This window comes from Aptenodytes patagonicus, chromosome 2, assembly GCF_965638725.1.
Source record: "Aptenodytes patagonicus chromosome 2, bAptPat1.pri.cur, whole genome shotgun sequence".
In the NCBI taxonomy this organism is placed as follows: Eukaryota; Metazoa; Chordata; class Aves; order Sphenisciformes; family Spheniscidae; genus Aptenodytes; species Aptenodytes patagonicus.
In genome coordinates this window covers 38,246,914-38,264,980 of record NC_134950.1, presented here as the reverse complement: position 1 = coordinate 38,264,980, position 18,067 = coordinate 38,246,914, and the positions used below count along the sequence as shown (strand labels likewise).

Here is an 18,067-nt window from a genome sequence, read left to right as displayed (position 1 = left end):
CTCAGTGCAAAAATTGATTCACACAAAGCTAAACAGTTTAATATCTTCTCTGACTGGCTGAAAATTCACTGTAGTTGCTTTATGTTTAGTGAGGTTTACTACTGAATTAATGAATTATTATTCATCTTAGCTCATTTTTGTAAAACTTCATATAAACAGCATGCAAATTATCAGTTTGATAGATAGATTTAATAAAGAAAAACGTAAGCAACAATGTAATGCGAAATTCAATATTTTGGACATATATTGTAAGGAACATCTGTACTATGTTAACCAAATACACTTGAAAAATATTATGGCTGGCTCCTTTTTGTTAGAAAATAAAAAAACCAAATTGAAATTAAAACCAAAATGAAACCTTTTACATGTACATTCCTTTCTAATGCTTTGATATTTTTGATATGATTGGAAAAAAGCTTACTGATTTAAACATGGCTTATTCTATTATTATGACAAAGCTTTTTTTGGTGGTTTTCTTCAAGAATGCAGAGTTGGACTCAGGTCTGAATTTCATATTCAAATAAATATAGTCGTTGCGTAAATAAATGACATCAGAATTGGAGCTGACTAGAAATATTGATCAAAATTTTATTTTAATTTTAAAAGTTGTTTTACTTAACGCTAAAGTGCAAAAAAGAAAAAGTTTGCCAAGGAAAAACATTAAAAGGCATTCCTTTAGATGCATTCCGAAGTCCAGAATTTCTGGTTGTTTTGTGGATTTTCTCATTATGACCTTTTTGCAGTTCTATATTATTATTATAGTGCAAGTACTTTTGTACAGCTATGGCAGTTGCAGTAATGCATTGTAGAATGTGATGTAACAAGTGAAATATTCTAAATTTTATTTTATGGAAATGTAGAAGTTATTAATGTGCTCCAATCAATAGTAGATTCCTGTTATTGTAAAAATAAAGTGTTTGAAATAATTTTTTAGCACTGAATGAAACTACCTAGTTGATCGTTTAGACCAATGTGTTTGAAATCACTATTGGTGTGGAGCAACGGTGGTTATATAGTCAGTTATTGTTGCTGAACTAGTGGGTGAGCAGTGGTTATTTGGTGATATTAAATCATTTGTCCTAGGACTACCAGTCGGGAATGATAAGAGGGCACGATGCCAGTTCTTTTCAACTGTGGTTATGGGCTTTCTCATTTAAATAAAATGAGACTATAACGTTCCATTCAGTCAGTGGTTTGGGCAGCTGGGTTATCCAAGACTTGTTTTATAAACTTCATCTACCTGATTTGGAGCAAGGGTCTGAAGCCCAGACACTGCATCTTAGAGACATTCTCATCCCCCAAGTCAGTGCTCCATCAGTCTTGCCTGCAAGTAATTTGTTTTCTGTAGTAAACAAATATGCCAACTAGTGGAAAAAGGGAGAATAAGCAGGAGCCCTGTGGGCCAGTGCTTAATGTAGTTGTCTAAGATACTGAAGTGTGCTCTAAAGAAACTAGAACGTCATCATCAGCTCCTATGTTAATTCCAGTCCCAGCTTAAAATAGGAAGATGGAGAAACTGAAGACAGGTTCCTCTCGCTCTTGCTGATTAAAAGTGAGAACTCTAGTCAATGATTCATTGTATGTCTTAGTACCTGCAAACAATGCTGCTTTCTGTAGTCCCATGTTGGTTTTGTGGTTTTGACTGTGGGGTGGGATTCTGCTAGATTGGCTCTGACAAATGATACAGGTAGAGGTGGACATGCAAACTCAAGGACATAGCAGCATCATGTTTCAATTGGTTTTGCGTGCATCCATCAGTGGAAGCACAAACATTTAGGGAATTTATTGTCAAGTTGAGATGCTTATAAAGTAAGATGTCTTCAGAACATTGGGTTCAGGAATCTAAAATGGCTCGAAGGAGTGAAAGTCTCTTGGTGGATTTACTTAGTATATTTGCATCAACAGTCTATGGCATGGGTCTGAACTGGGCCAAATTCTGATATTTGAAGATGTTAATAGGAAGACGTATTAGAACATATGTACCAGACTAACAGCATTGTCTACTCCATGACATCAAAGTCACAGATGAATTGGAAGAAACAAAGTGAGATGTCCTGTAGCTAATGTATTGCAGAAGATAACTCCAGTTTTGCTTCTGCTGAAGTAAATAATTAAACATCATTTTCAGGAGTGGAGCATCAGGTGTTCTAGATTAATGGTTCTTCTTTGTCTGGAAGCTTAATTCCTGCTTGTCCCAACAAGTCTTTTGGAATTAAGGTGGGATTTTTATTGGGCTCTCTTGATATTGGTAAGAAAATGTATCTTAGACAGAGAGGATTGGTTAACATAATAAGAAACATATAAGTATGACATATAAAGCCATAAATTCAATGGAATTTAATGGACATAAATTCCTGGAATGCAAGCAGAACTGCTATCGGCAGTAGGGTTTTGTTGGTTTGTTTTTTGGGGTTGATTTTTTTGTTTGTTTGGGATTTGTTTGGTTGTTTTGTTTTGTTTTTTTAATGAGAGTAGTAGAACATATTAAAAGTCTGTGCTTCAGTCAACAATCCTTGACAAATCAATGCTATGTACATGGAATACATCAATGTCTATCATGATGTAAGAACACTGCCTTGAGAAATTCATTGCTTCAAAGAAAGAGGCATTATTTTACTGGTACATCAGAATTGACTGGTGGCCTGCAAGAACATAAATCAGAATTCAATATCTGAATTTTTTACTCTCACGTGAAAACATTCAGTGCTTTTCTTAGCATTAGACTGAACAGACAAATTCTGAGCTGTCATAACCTCTCTAAAGATGAACCAGGAGTTTTTCCGGCTTTGCACCTTATACTTCTTGAATTACTCCTGGGAAATTACTACGTGTTTTATAATGGAGGAAGGAGGCAAAAGTGACTGGATCATATCAAACAATGTAGCACATAACCTGATTACATGAGCCTTCTGTGCATCTGAACTTTCACTGCATTTAATAGGAGTTTTGCAAAAGAAGAGCTCTGTCCTTAAAGTGAATGGTGTGTGAGTCTTGTAGGAGATGTTTGTAAGATGATTCCACACCCTCTCATCCTAAGACATTAAGCAATCTTGCACAGTTTCTGGAATACTTGGCATTAGTGCCCCTTTCCCTCTCCCCAACCCTTCCTCCCCAAAAAGAAAGGAAGTAAATAGTTACAAACAACGTCCTATTTAAAAACATTACCTTGTTACCGCGCTATGTTCTTGTTTAGCTGAAATAGATACCCTTTTTCCCCTTCCCTTTTTGATGAAACTTGTCTATAAAAAACCCCACAAAGAATTTAGCTTAGTGCAGCATTATTAATATGGAAAACATCTGTTCTGTGCTATGCTATACTACACTTGTGAGCTTTATCTCACTTTTAAGTATTTTCGTGTATTGTTATAGCAATGCATGAAGATTGCAGCTGTGTGAATTTATTTCGGTGAATTGCTGATTTGAGAAAAATGTAAGGGTTTTTTGTTTGTTTTGTAGGTAGGTTTTTTTTACTACACAAGACATACTTAATGAAAATTGCTATATGGCCAAGGTAGGGTCTTCACATACCCTATTCATGTAGAGAATAGCAGAGAATTAACATTAAATCAAAGAAATACAGTGCACAGTCATGCATTAAAATAATAAAATTCTATTAGCACAAGTGAGATTGTTTCATTTACGTGAACTTCCAGGCTATCACTGCACAAAGATAGGTGTACAGTGTAAATCTAAGAAGATTTGAGAAGTTTCACAGTATTCTTGTCTTCCATCACATAAGCAGTCATCAACTTGGCTTTTCTTTCTCTCTTTTTCTCAGTGAATTACCTCATTGCTGCTCAATAAAATCACTGAACTGCTCAGCTGTATCATCACTAGTTGGTCTAGCAAAGAATACAAAGAAAGAGAAAAGATGCAGTGTTCCAGACCCTGTAACTGAATTGACTTCTCAATGAAACCCTTTTTTTGCTAAGACTGATTCTTTCTGATGTTACATAGAAACATCTGAACCTTTGAAAACCTTTTTTTATCCTTAAAATGCATTATGGCACTCATTGTTTGTATTTATTTTAATAACATCCTTATTTATGAACAAATACTCCTGCAAAACATGCATCAATTATTGAACAATATATACACACACAGAGTTTAGTACTGAAATTACTGTATGATTTATTGTTGGGTTTTTTAATTAAGAGCCCTCAATAATGAATGTGGACAATCAGGAAGATTGCCAGATGGCACGTAAACTTGCTCACTACTGAAAAATTCCCATCCAAGTTACGGATATTGGGAACCAGGGAGCTTCTCAAAGCCCAATTGCTTTAGTGAGAAGAAAGTGCAGTATCTGCACTGTAAATTTGAGGCATCCAGAAGAAACTGAAATCATTCAATACTGAGGCAGAAGTGCAGTAATCAAAGTTAAATCAAACACTGCAGTTATTCTTTGGATTTGGTAGATGGGGTTATACTTCTCTGTCTAGTTGGAATATTAACAGCTTTTTGTAGCTTGCCATGGACAAATTCCATCCAATGCTGAATTAGATCAATGAAAATTCCTTGAGAAAAATTAACAATTGTATATGATGTAGTTTTTTTTTTCTTAAAATCTGCATTTGAGCATGCACATTACTGCTATTGGTCTAACAGCATGTGACAATAAACCAATACTGTATAATATTCTGCCTACTTGTCTGTTAGCTACAACTATAGGTACCTCTGTAATCCATGTTTCTTGCACAAAGTTTCACTTAATTTTCTCTTGAGAGAAAAATGTTGGTAGTTGACTAAAAATGAAAAAAGGCATGTTTTTGATACACAGATTAAAATAGAAAAGGTATGATAGAGGGCAGCCTATGTCATCGCTCTATTGAAACAGTCTTAGTCGTCAGAGAGCCAAAAGTTAATCAAGCAGAGAACAGTTGAAAACCTCATTTAAAGAAATCACATCTCTTTAGGGGAAAAAAAACCTGAGGCATATGCTTCAATTTCATTTAAACTATAATCCATCCAGTGGTTTACATCTGTTAAAAAATATGGAACTTTTCACACCTCTTTAAAACACAATTATACTGTATTTATTTTAATACATAATGTGTTCTGAATATGTGATACCTTTTCTGAAATGACTCATAGATGATTGATTTCATAATTCTTTATCGTGTAGCCTTCCAAGTACTTTGAATTAGTTTGTATATTAACCGTAGATGAAATTTAAAGAAAAAGGTGTAGAAACGGTGTAAATCAATGCTAGAAACTTCAGTGGAACTGTCAATTTATACCACCAAGCCAATGAATTTTGGGAGGGAGGAAAGTCTTGTTAAGCAGTAAAATAAAACATTACAGATAAGAAGTTCTAGTTCAAGGACTTTAGTCACAAAAATTTCATTTAGGTTTAGCCTTGCTGTTCTTGGATGTTGCTTATTAAAATGGGTGTCTCCCACAAAGAGTGTTGTTAACATGGCATAATCCTGACAGTCTGACCATGCTGCCCGGAGTTTGAAGCAGTAGTGTCTGTGAACTATAGAGGACAACCAGAAATATTTCAGGTAATGATTCGGGAGGTTGTATCTCGCTCTTTTGTGTATGAAGAGGAGCCTGGTACTCCACTGTGTATCTATAATTACTACTTCTGTATTTTAAATTCTAATTGAACATTGCCTCTTCTGATTTTAAAGTTCTCTGTGACTTTACCCCTTCTGATGTCGGGATTTAAAGTCTGCCTTTCTGCACTTTCTGCTCCACTCAGATCCTTTAACATCAGGTTTCTTTTGTAAACATAAATATATGAAAATACATGTGTATACATTATCTGAAAGATATTTTAATTAGATGATCACATACTGTATACCATAAGCCCCATGCATCAGTCACTACATAGAATCGTTGGTGCTCATTTAATAGCAGCTGGTCAATGTTTTGCTTGTTTACCTTTCAGCTAGAACCTAACAAAACTATAAACAACTGAAAATTGGGCTTTATGGATACATTAGATATACAGAACTTGCCTATTTTATGTTAGCAAAAAATATACAGATTATCCCTAAAGAATGTCCTCACTGTAAACCAAAAGAATTCATTTACAGTCTAACTGAGCTACACTATTCCAGTGATCCCGGGCAAAAAATTCTCTGAGAGCCTCAGCTGTCTTCCTGCAAAATGGGAATGATTTTACAGTAGTAGAAAATTCAGTTGTTATTATGAGTTGCTCAAATATTACAGCAATGTAGTGGGTATAAGTATGCACATTATGGTCTCTTTCAATGTGATATATGTATCCATTTCACATTTTCTGGGTTTAGCAGAGCACTTTTAGTTTAGCAATATTTTTTCATTGCTAAGTGAATAGACGATGAAAAAAATCAGAGAAGGAGCATACACTCAAAAAAAATGAATTTTCTCTTCGACATGCCCTATGTCAAATGGAGCTATTGGACAGCATCTCTTGATGACAAGTTTTTTATAAATGAATCAGAGAAATAAAGATTGAAAAAATATGCAGCACTGTTTGAAGTGGAAATGATACTGAATATTTTTCAAGGAACCCCTTGTAACAGGGTGATAATATATATAAATAAAAATCCTCTCAAATGTCTTTTCATATTATTGTACAAGTAACTGTGTGTGTTTTCTTCCTGATTTTTGAGTTGTTCCATTCTTTAGTGATTCTACAGGTGAAGTACCTTTATTGCTACAAAATTTAATCGTGTGTTCATCCAGTCATTCTGTCCTGTTGCAGAGGATCTTGATGATCTAAGAATGGAAGGAGTAACAAGTGTGATGTCTTCTGGGAGCAAATTCAATCAAACTCGAAGTGCTCATACGGCTGAGCCTCAAGCAAAGGTCACATTGAATATCTGCGCAAGATGTGCCAGGTAAAAAGCAAAACAAAACCAGATCATGCTAACCAATACATTCTTTTCCCCGGGTTTTCAGCTATGCATTGTGTTTATGGGCCAGGTGATGACCTCTCCTGTGCTAAAGAAAAAATAATTACTTAGCTACTGGCTACCCTATGACCTCTGGCATTTGCGTTGTGCAACTTATGTTTATGCTTGATATGTCGCATCAACAATGAATCAAAGAACGTAGTTAGTCTTAGGCCTTACTTCACAGCTTGAAACTATTTTAAGCCTTTCTGTCTCTGAATTTCATTAGTTATTTGAGCTTCTGTGGTTTTTCAGGGGATGAATCAGGGAATTTAAAGGTTCAAATCCAATTTGAAAAGCACCTGTATAAATGGAGATTTAGTTGCACAGGTGCAGTTCAGGATTTCAAATAGTTGCTTCTTAGCACTTTATAATCTCATCCTGTTTCACCTCTGAGAAATAATTTAAGCAGGTTGAACCCCTTTTGGTTTTGACAGCTGGAAATAATTCTTGCATTTACAGTATGAGGGCCAAATAAACAAGTTGGTATTCCTGTAGCCAAGTCAACTTGAGAACGCAACACTAACAGAAACCCCTTAAATTTCCTAGATGCATTCTTCTACGTAGACAAAAGCTCATTTGGAGAAAGGATTTAAGCCTGTTTAAATGACAAAACTAGCCTTCTCACCCTTCTGTTAATGGTTCAGATTAGCAAGAACAATACAGAGGCATGCCAATTTTATCTGCTTGCCTTTGCCAATGGCTGCTCTATTGTGTAGCTTGAGAGGGGATTAGCCGCTTGTAAATAAAAAGCAACCTGTGGTGAAATTAAGTCAAAAGTTTGGCCATATGCCACCCTACGTTTCTACTTTTTTCCCATTTTGCTTGTAAATTACTACTTTTAAAAGGCACTTATGTAGGAAGAGGGGCTTCAAAACATTTTCTGATGCTCTGGGAGCATAACTACAGGCGTACTGAATAACCCATGCAATAGTATCTCTTTAACAGGGTTGTGGAGCCTCGGGGAACTTCAGCTCACGGTACTGTCAGAGCAGCAGTGACTGGATGGTCTTGTAATTCTAGAGAGTTTTGCTGTCAGCAGTGTGGCCTTTACGCTTTAAGAAAAGAGCAAACATGCTAGTCATGGGATTCTTCCCAATTCACTAGATACAAATTGCTTATGTTTTAAAGTGTTTCCAAACAACTAGCTACATGAAAGTGTGGCACCTTTTTTCAACTGGCATCGGTTGTCCATGGATTAACAAGTAGAAAGGTAACAAAAATAGAAATGTTGAATTTTCTACATGGTCTTTTCGAACTTACATAAAATCTTGTATGGATTACTATGAAGGTTAATTAAATTTTAAATTCCCTAAAGTAGCTGCTAACAGCAGGTGCCAAGATACTATATATTCTCTCAGTCCTGCACACCAGGGAACAAACGGCTCAGATCTTGAGCCAAACCTAGCAACCTTGGCTATTGCTGTTGTCCTTTAACTGGCTGTACTATATGACTCTGCAGTCTAAAATATGAGTTGTGAGAGAAAGATCTCATAAAATCCCTTTTTGTCACTTCACTTATCAGAGAATGCAAAGCAGTGCTTTATTTTGCCTGTACACCTTCATTTCATTCCCTACCCTGTTTAATGAAGTTGGTGAGGAACTGGATGATACCTACTTGGCTGTGGTTCTTTTCACTCTTGTTGCAGTTTAGCAGTTTCTTTAAACTTTGGAGGAATTAAAAAAATAAACCATCTCATCAGTAGCAAGGGAAGTAAAAAGAGAGAAGTGGGTATTACTGTGGTATTCAGTAGTGGGGAAACTAGCATTTATTCTTCAAGATGATGAAGTCTATCTGTTCTTTTGGAGTGTTCCTTCCTTCTTACTGAGTCTGAGGACACCTTTCCTCTCTTACCTCAAGACAGAGTTATTAGTGCAGTTAGCTCTCTCTTTCGATACCTCCACAGTGGATTTGTCCAGTGCCTTCTTGTAGCAGCTGAAGTAGTGGGGAGAGAGAGCTACATGAAGCAAGTGGCTTTAAGGACATGAAGATAGATTCCCCCCCCCCCCCCCCCCCCCCGGTTTGGTTCCAAGAGCAACTCAATTTTCTGTTACTCAGTGATATAGCCATTGAAAATACTGTGCTGTAAAATCACAGCCTGAGTATTTGGGTCATCCCTACGGAAGTTTCTCAGTGTTGGCATTTATCTCTGTTGTTATGACAAAGCCTAGTATTTATTGTAAGGTTATAATACAGGACCTATTAGTATATTTATTTGTTTTAGAAATTATATTTTTATTTTTTCATATTCTCTTCTCTAAGTAGTCTTGTGTGCTGTACAGTTTATATATAAATACTATGGGATTTGATTGTAGGCACATTTGAATACAATTGAAAAAGAAGTCAGTATAAGCTGTTCTTATGCATACTTTTGGTTACAATTAAACAGGTGTGTTTCCTCTTAATTTTACCCATTTTTTGGTTGTATAAAGTGATTTGAAATGAATGGAGCTATTAATGGCAGTGGGTGTTCTGTAGATAACAGGGCTTGTCAAATCAGATTACCAAATCAGGTTTGCTGAAGATATTTTGGCTGTGTGCAGGAGGAATATGACTTTTTACTTGAAATTTGATTGGCGGAGTTCCAAATGTTAGGAAACGTGCTTCTTGGCTCAGACAAAAAGTTTAATTTTACTCTTGCATTTGCATAATCTAGATCTTTCACCTTGCTGTATTTTTTTTTAAAAATGCTCTGCTCTGATTTACCTTCTGTGATACCTCCTCCAGAAGGTTCCTCACTTCCTTGGACATGTTGGGGCTCTTCTGAGAGGGATTTATTTAAACAATTGAAGGATTTCCTCAGCACTAGCTTTAACTTAATTTGGCTTAATTTTTTGGGTCTCACTTGGAAAGGACAAATAGTTTTATCGAAGTTCCACCCTACTTCATTAAAATCGTGTGTAAGTTTTAGACCCTCCTGTTACTAGGATTACATTTTCTTGCCCTAGATCATTAGAGCTTCCTCATTATTTGAGAATTAGAGAGAACAGGTCTATGGCTATGTGTACGTTACTTTAGCCTGAGAGGAGTGCTGGTTTAATTTTGTATGCCCACTGAGAACACCTGCAGTAGGGCACAGTGCAGCAATATGTCTTATCTCTTCTGTGGCTTCTATAGCTTCCTACAAATGGGCTAAACATGGGAGTACAGTGACTTGTGAGCAGAATGGACTGAACCAACTGTTTTCCCCATGCTGAGATATTTGTCATCGGACTACATTTAGCTCCAATTTAGCTCCTTCCCATTGTACCACTCAAATATATGAGAAAATCAGGACCCAAATTCTAGAATGTAATAATAGGAGGACAATACTAGCAGCTTCTGATTCCCTCTTTCTCTGTCAGTATAGCCTTATTCCTTTGCTAGTAACTGGCATTTAGTTCAAGCTAGTATTAAATGTCCTGTGTAGCTGGTTTTCTCTGTCACTAGGCTCTTACTCTGCACAGTAATAGTTCTTCCCTTTGAACTCCCCTATTCTGTTTCTGTTTAACACAGTGTCAGAGGAGGATCTTAAATAAGAATGCCAAATGGGAGTGACTATAGTTAGAGATAAAAATCTGCTCTGTTACAAGGCAAATTAAATCTGGTTTATATTGGGGGGGAAACCTGCAATGCTGTTGAGGTGCTGCATTTGGCACAACATTCTCCCTTGCCTTAAGTCTCTTAGACAAAAGTACGAGCTTCTTCATGAATCATAAGAAATGAGACTGAGAATGGACATAATTTGAACTAGAATAAAACCCCCAAACTTTAAAGTTTTTTTTTAGAAACTGGTATCTAACCTTCAATGCTCATAATTTCACCAATAATCTTTAAATAATAGACAGAGTTATCACAGCCCAGGTCAGTAATTTTAATAAAAGGTAATGTTCTCCACCCAGACATCTAGGAGGTGAAGATGGGGGATTCTTTCAAGCTATCACACCAAGTTGGTTTTTACAGCTTATGATTAACCCCCCCCCCCCCCAAAATCTCCCCCAAACCAACCAAACAAAAAAAACCCCAAACCCCCAAAAAACAGAGAGAGAGAAAGAGAAATAAAAGGAGGGGTTAATTCTCCTGGACTATAAATTGGTTTGTAGACTGGAATATAGCTGTAAGAAACAGAGAGCTTACTGTGTTTTCTGTATAGATGTTTCACACACGATGAGCGAAATGCAGATGGATAACAGCTTTAAGAGGTTTTTCAAATGGGAAAGTAGCTACAGAACAATGTTATTCCCATAGCTGCTCTTGGACTACAGTGCAAGTTAAGCAGCATATTAAGTCATCTAAATAAAGGGGTGACATCATTCACAAGGTGGAACAAAACAAGGTTTATAGATACAGGAAAAAAAGGCTACAAACCCCCCTGTATCTGGAAGGTTTGCTTTTTGCTATTTAGTCTGTAAAATTAGCAAAGACACTTTCAGTACAACTGATCTGGATTTAGATCATTTGAGCAAAATTATTATAATTCCCTCTTTATCTAAGGGCACAACTAGTCTGACTGATTTAGAGAATAGACTGACTCATTCTATAACATGATTTTGTGAATCCTTTCTCACATACAGGCAAAACAAATGAATTTCATGTTTGACCGATGAATCATAAGACACCTTCACACATAAGCAAAACTCATATGGGTTAAATAAAGATCTAAATGACAATTTGTAAAAGCCAAACAACACTTCCATATTTTCTTATGTATTGTGACTTGCACGTTGAGAGTTTTGCAAGAATTTAATCAGGCATAAAGTATAAGATAATATTAATGTACTATTGAATGAATTTTAGGGTTGTTTTTTTTCCTCTCTTTTTTTTTTTTTTTTTTTGTAAGGACCACCCATTAGCCCTGTATGTCCACTGCCATGCTCAAAAGTTAAATCTTGTTCTTGTGGAGTCTTGCCAATGCATTCCTGGAAGTAAGAAGCTTTTTGTTTTTAATAGCGCAAGGGCTGCATTCATTCTTCTTAACATCAATAGAATACAAAAAAGGGGTTGCATGTGATTAAAAAAGAAATGGGATTATAGAAAACATACTGTGCCACAAGCTTGAAGGCTTCTGAACAAGAATGTTGGGAAGGAGCACTAGTCGCATACAAATGTAGGTTTGAGATGCAATATTTTAGTTAATATTTTAAGATTAGCTAGAGCAAAAGCACCATGTCCTAAGGCCTTTTAACATATTAGAGGACTCAAATATATAGGAATAAACAAAGAAAGTACATCTGTACATTAAAAAAGTAAATGTAGCTTTTCTAACCATCACCATTGGGATGTGGAGTACAGTTCAAGTGTAGTAACTTGTGTGCTTGAGCTGCTAATGCAGAATAAATGAGATGCTCTGTGCATGCTACCGTTTACAGATGGTCTCTGAAAACTTAGTTTGGAAAAGATACTAAAAAATTCTCATGTCAGTTTACCTTGCCTGTGAATTCTTCATTGTTGCCCTGCTCATCATTTGTATCTCTGACTCCTTTAAGACGTCTTGTCCTCCAAACAATCTTCAAGTTAGCTTGCTTATTTACCAAGACCAGTTAACTTTTCTTTAACCACCTCGATTTTTGCAATATTTTAGTAAGTTTGGTTTTCTACAGTGTGGTCTCCAACACTTCCATAAGTACTTGGGACATAGTCATATAAACTACATGGTACTATGTGAAATTTAAGAATCACCTGTAGGTTCTCTGAAATACACCACTGGACTTTAAGCAGATCTTCATGACATAGAGCCATGAGGACCATGAACGTGTGTGGGAGGACACAAGAGAATTGAAGGAACCAGCTATAATGGTTTTCCACCAGAATAATGGTGGAAAGAATAGAACTGTTGTCTGAATTGGCCATGATATATCTCTCTAGAAAAGAACAGGAATTAATTGTTTGGTCGGGGAATTCTCTGGTGTTAATCTAGCTTCGACCATTTTAAATTCTTACAGAGTAAGAGTTTGTATGGAGCTGCTTTATCTGAGTATCACAAAGCTATAACAATACTAATGAGACTTGAGGTCATTAAGAAGCATTTGTGGAAAATTTGGTAATGAGCTGTGCAGAAAATAGTGTCTGAAGCTTGACGAGTGGATCTCATTTAACTATCAAAAGCAGAAAAGCTGATGACTGTAAATAGAGAAAAAACTACTGTTAAACAAGCCATGTTACTGTACGTACTGTCCGCAGACAACGCTACTGAAACTTCAGACAACAAAGAGGAAAATTAATGACATTAATTACCCCTGTGAGGAAGATCATAAATACTGGTAAAAGACTACATTTAAAAAGCAGTTAAAGATGATGGGCTCCTGGAAGATTTCCTCAAGTGAAGGAAGGAAGCCTACTGAGCTTCCTCAACTTCAGCTGTGCACTAGATCCCTTCCTTATTGTTTATGACTAGTCTGCTCTCGTTGTGTTCCCTGCACAGAAACCATTGGGATGGCTGACTTGTCTTTTGAAGTGGGATGGGTTCGCCTATCTTGTCCAGGCAGGTAATCCCAGACTAACTCCACAGCTGGGGACGGGAAGGTGTCAAGGAATGGGTGCTGCACCATGCAACATTGGGATAGAGTCTGATCAGGTAGAGAGAAGAAGAGAGGCAACCTCTGACATCCCATATAGGTGCCATAGATCCTGGAAGAAGGGAGGATGCAGAGTTTGCTGCTGGTGTGGTTTTTAACAGGTGGTCTAGGTTTATGTTCTACCAAATTAGACCAAGTCATCACTATAGATGCTTCTGCTCTGTTTTCAGTGGACTGCCGTTCAATCTGAGTGTGAAGTCGTCTTTCCCAGGCTGAGCTGTTTTGGTGTGAGTCACTCTAAAGGGAGTAGTACCTTGAAAATGCCTGCGGGACTAGAAGACATTAAAACTCCATGGACTGTTTTCCCCTTACCCTGAGCATATGTAACAGTACGTGGTGTCTGGGTCAGATGATAAAAGGCTATGCCTACACTGAAATCTGGCAGGGAGATTTCTGCTTGTGCAAAAATTCCTTAGCTGCTACATGAATTGCCAAAACTACTCAGTGATAGCGTCTGCAGATGCTAATTTAAAGGCGGTTCAGGTATGTTTACGTGAACTATAATCATCCCTTTAACTGCAGCGTTAATATAAATGAAGAGGTGATGGAATTAAATAGAAGAGAACCTGATCACTGGGAATATAAAATTATCTATTCCTAACAGAGTTAGGAGTAGAGCACTGTGTATGTGACTTCAAAGGATGTCTTTAAATCCCTGTTTTTCATTATAGACTTTAACTTCCTTCCTAATTTAATGTTTTGTGGGGAGTAACCTACAAATGGTGGATCCTGGAATGCATATGACTAGAAATTGGGATTTGAGGAGAATAAATTGTAATTTCTGATATCAAAATCATGATATAACATGATATATCTATTTGGAAAACCTAGCATTACATTTTCTCTTTAGACCTGACCCATAGTTTTGATTCCTCTTTTTCCTAGCTTTATTTGCTACTCTCCAAAGGTCTGTGTAAATAAATGCATAGTGAGTATTCTGTCAGAGCGGAAGGTGCAGAGCATCCAGATGACTTGCATCTGAATCTTTTATTATGTTCCCCACTAATTTCCATTTCTTCTGTTTTTTGTTGACTGCTTGATTTTGAATCATTATGACCCCTTTTTCCCTGCTAGCTTTATTCTCCATGGTGAATTTTAGGTAAACTTGTCCTTTTGTACATTTAAATGGGTTTTGATTTGTCTAGAGTGCAGCCTTTTACACAGAAATGTAACAAAGAACCCCCTAGGATTTGTATTTTGCTTATTTGTGGGTTTTAGTCTTTTATTTTTTAGTCTTTTTCCATGTGCAAACACCTCTGAAACGTAATCTTTTAAAGGAAACAGCTAATTTCTGTCTAATCATGCAGCAGAAAGGTAGCAAACAGGACGATATTGTGTCATACAATTTATATTTCTAATTAATCATTAATATACGGATGTGTCAGAAAGAATAACCTCTCAAATCCTCCCTATAATCCCTGGTTTGGCACGGTACACTGTGATGTAATATTGGGGAATGGATACAGGTATACGTGTGGTTTGGTACATGCATTTGCATGAAGAATAGTTTTTGTATGTCTGCCCAGTAGTGGTAAGGCCAGCTTAGTGACTCAGTTTCTGGCAGAAACTTCTGGCTTGTTAATATTCCTGAAATTTGGGAACAAATGACTTCAAAGCACCAAGGGAAAACAATGTTTCCAAACTTGAAGTGGTTGGTACAGAAATAATTTTTGGGGAAAAATTCTCTGATTGGAGTTCATGCACAGAATGTTAGGAAGTTTATGTCTTCAAATGTTACCAAACCTTGTGATTATATATACATATTTTTTTCTTTCCTATCTTGCATTTTGTATTAGCTTTCTGCCTGTGTACTATTTCTAAATGGCTATTCTTACAGAGGAGAAAGTACTAAACATTCCAGATGACTCGTGTCACTATTTTTCATTCTTTTTTTCCTTTATTTTCTTTTTTTGCAAGCTTAGTTTTACTGGACCTCTTGTTTCAAAGAGCTGAATTTTCCTCATGTTTGTTTGTGCTAGCTTCACAGACTTTATCCTAAACAAAGTGTTTTATTTGCATCTTTTTCCTTTTAAGAGTGGCAAAGAAGCAAATGAAACTCTGTATAGTACTGCTTTATAACTTTTAAAAATCTCCTTTCACTTTGGAAAATTGTGCAGAAAACACATTTTTCCTTTTGCTACTTAGAACTTCTTATAAGGTAGAAAAATGAAAAGAATTACAAGAAAAGAAAAAGTTGTGGCAAAAAAAATTAGTCAAAAAAATTGCATTTAACTTTTTGGCTGAGTTGAATCTGGGCAGTGATTAATTTGTCCAGCTTTGATGCATGAATAACCACAATAGTGTCTTCATTGTCTTCTCTTGATTTTGTAAGTATTAAATACAGCTAAAATAAACCACTTGATCTTTCCTTTTCTGGAGTGGTGTACCACTTCGGTATATTACTTGTTCTTTAAAAAAAATAGGAAAATGCTAAAGAAAAAAATAATTCAGAAAATGTTTTTACTGGTCCTTGTGGTTATCAGAGAGAGAGAACATAATTTTTAAGAGTTAGTAGGTTGATTTGCTAAGTTGTCAGAGTAACATACTGGCTTGCCTTTTCTTTCACCATGTTTCTTTTGAACATCTTACTATATGCAAAATAAAGAATATCTGTGTGATTTCAAATGAATTTTTGAGTTCAGGGATCTAAGTTTGACCTCTAAAATGCACACGATATTATCATTTTCAATCCCAAACCTTAATTAGTTTTATGGCAAACTCTCAATGAATTTGTGTTTTAAAAGAGTGGAAAAGGTCTCTCTATTTTCAAAATCTTAACCGTGACTTGGGAAGGGAACAATATAACACAGGAGATTTATATCAAGTGCTCAGACCAAAATCCCAGGAGGATCAGACTTCTTTCCTCCCTCTTTTTTACCAGAATTTCCCACTGGATAAATCCACCAAGCAATAATTTCAGACCTATCAGAAGTTCCACAAAATACTGTCATAATAAAAACATCGTCTGTTATCAAAAATTATGTAAGCTGTGAAGAAACCAGTATTTTCAGACAAAGCATGTATCTCTTTAAAAGGAGCAGTGTGTGTCTGTGTCCTTGCATTACGCAGTATTTTCAGAGACGAAGCGTTTCCCTCTGAGTTTGATTTAACAGCTATTTTATTTCCTTAAAGGCTGCACGTGTGGGGTAGACTTGTTGTTTTTGACATAAGTGACTGTCCGTCAGCATAAGAGAAATGGAAGAACTCTGTCTGAAGAAAGATGAGTGTTTGCATGTTAGTGAAAATAGACATACTTGAAACGTGTACACTAGGTACATAAAATTTGCATGTGAATTGCATCTTACACGTACATACTAACGTGTTGTTCTCATGATAGGACTGGTTTTGGAAATGTGGCACTTAGTGCGCCAAGTTCATCTGGAGATAGCCCTACTGTAACTTTTCTGACAGGGAATTAGTGTCTGGTTTTGGTTATGAAGAAAGAGTACAGTATAAGGTGCTGTGAATTAATGATGTGTTACTAGAACATCTTTTCTAAGAACTATTGTTCAACAGTAGCTATAATTTTTTTTTTTTAACCTCAGGCTGTTTGTAAAAAGATAGAACTGGTATCAGGAGCTTGGTACACTTGTAAACATTTAAAAATGCTGTTGAGAAATTCTAAAAAGAGTAGACTTAAAGGATTTTTTTAGTTCTTTTGAATGTACCAGTCTTGATTTGTAATAATGAAAGCAGTAGGAGCATATTTGAAAATGAAATTAATATTACTTTGTCTAGTCCTGAAAATTATTGTTCTGTCTCTCAGTTTAATAGAGGGTAACATCCATTTCATCCTGTCCTTCATTTGTAGATCTTGTCAAGACACCTCTTTCTCTTTTCCCCTACAAAACACGTTTAACCCCCTTAATAATTTAAAAAGACAAGTGCTTTCCCAAGCCTTTCCCCCTTCTTTTCCCTTGCTCTCTTTGATATGTGCTTTGCAAGCTAATTCTTTATTGCAGTGTTTATAAATTCTTTCTGTTTGGTGCTACACTGTGATGTATATCAGCAATAGCAGTTGCTTCTGGATGCAAAAGATCATGAGCTTGGGGAAGCTTGTTGGTCATAATTTGAGGCTCCGGGTAACAGTTTAATATAGCTCTTAAAGTCACACATACACACACACACACAAAACTCTTTCACGAGTCCTAGAAAAAATGGTTCACAGGGGAAGAAAGAGTGTTAAGTCTGAAAAGACTGACAAAGACTGTAATTTTTCTCCTGTGAGATAATGGTTTGAAGCCAGCAGCAGATAAAAGATTGCCATAAGAATGGCTTAATTCCCCATCTTGTAAAAGGATTAGATAATTCAGTCTCTTTATGGATTCCTTACTCTGGGAAATATATTTCCACTTTTGGTTTTCCTCAGAAATAGCCGCAGAGTGTACTTATTTAAATGCACAAAGACCTGCATTCAGACATTTTGAAAAGGCAAACAGCACACAGAAAAGATTATTTTGCAGGCTGTGTCAATGTGTAAGTTTTGCTCAGCAAGTGGATATTCTAGTTTCACCAGCTGAAAACATTATGGCTGTGAATTATGTATTGGTGACATGGAAACTTTCCATGAAAATCTTCAAGAGTGACTGGAGAATAATGCTTTTAATTTGCAGAAAGAGAATGGA

General features: G+C 36.2%; 1 protein-coding gene across 5 annotated transcripts in view; it reads left to right on the top strand.

The window, feature by feature from the left end:
• The window catches only part of C2H8orf34 (chromosome 2 C8orf34 homolog), a 175,058-nt gene that overhangs the window by 106,982 nt on the left and 50,009 nt on the right, over window positions 1-18,067 (top strand). For 4 of the 5 annotated variants that reach the window (XM_076329589.1, XM_076329588.1, XM_076329592.1 and 1 more), the window contains one exon: window positions 6,698-6,833. The exons of the other annotated variant lie outside the window; for it this stretch is intronic. In XM_076329589.1, coding sequence (XP_076185704.1) covers window positions 6,698-6,833 — 136 coding nt within the window. The remainder of the gene's footprint in view (window positions 1-6,697; window positions 6,834-18,067) is intronic. 5 annotated transcript variants of the gene reach the window in all.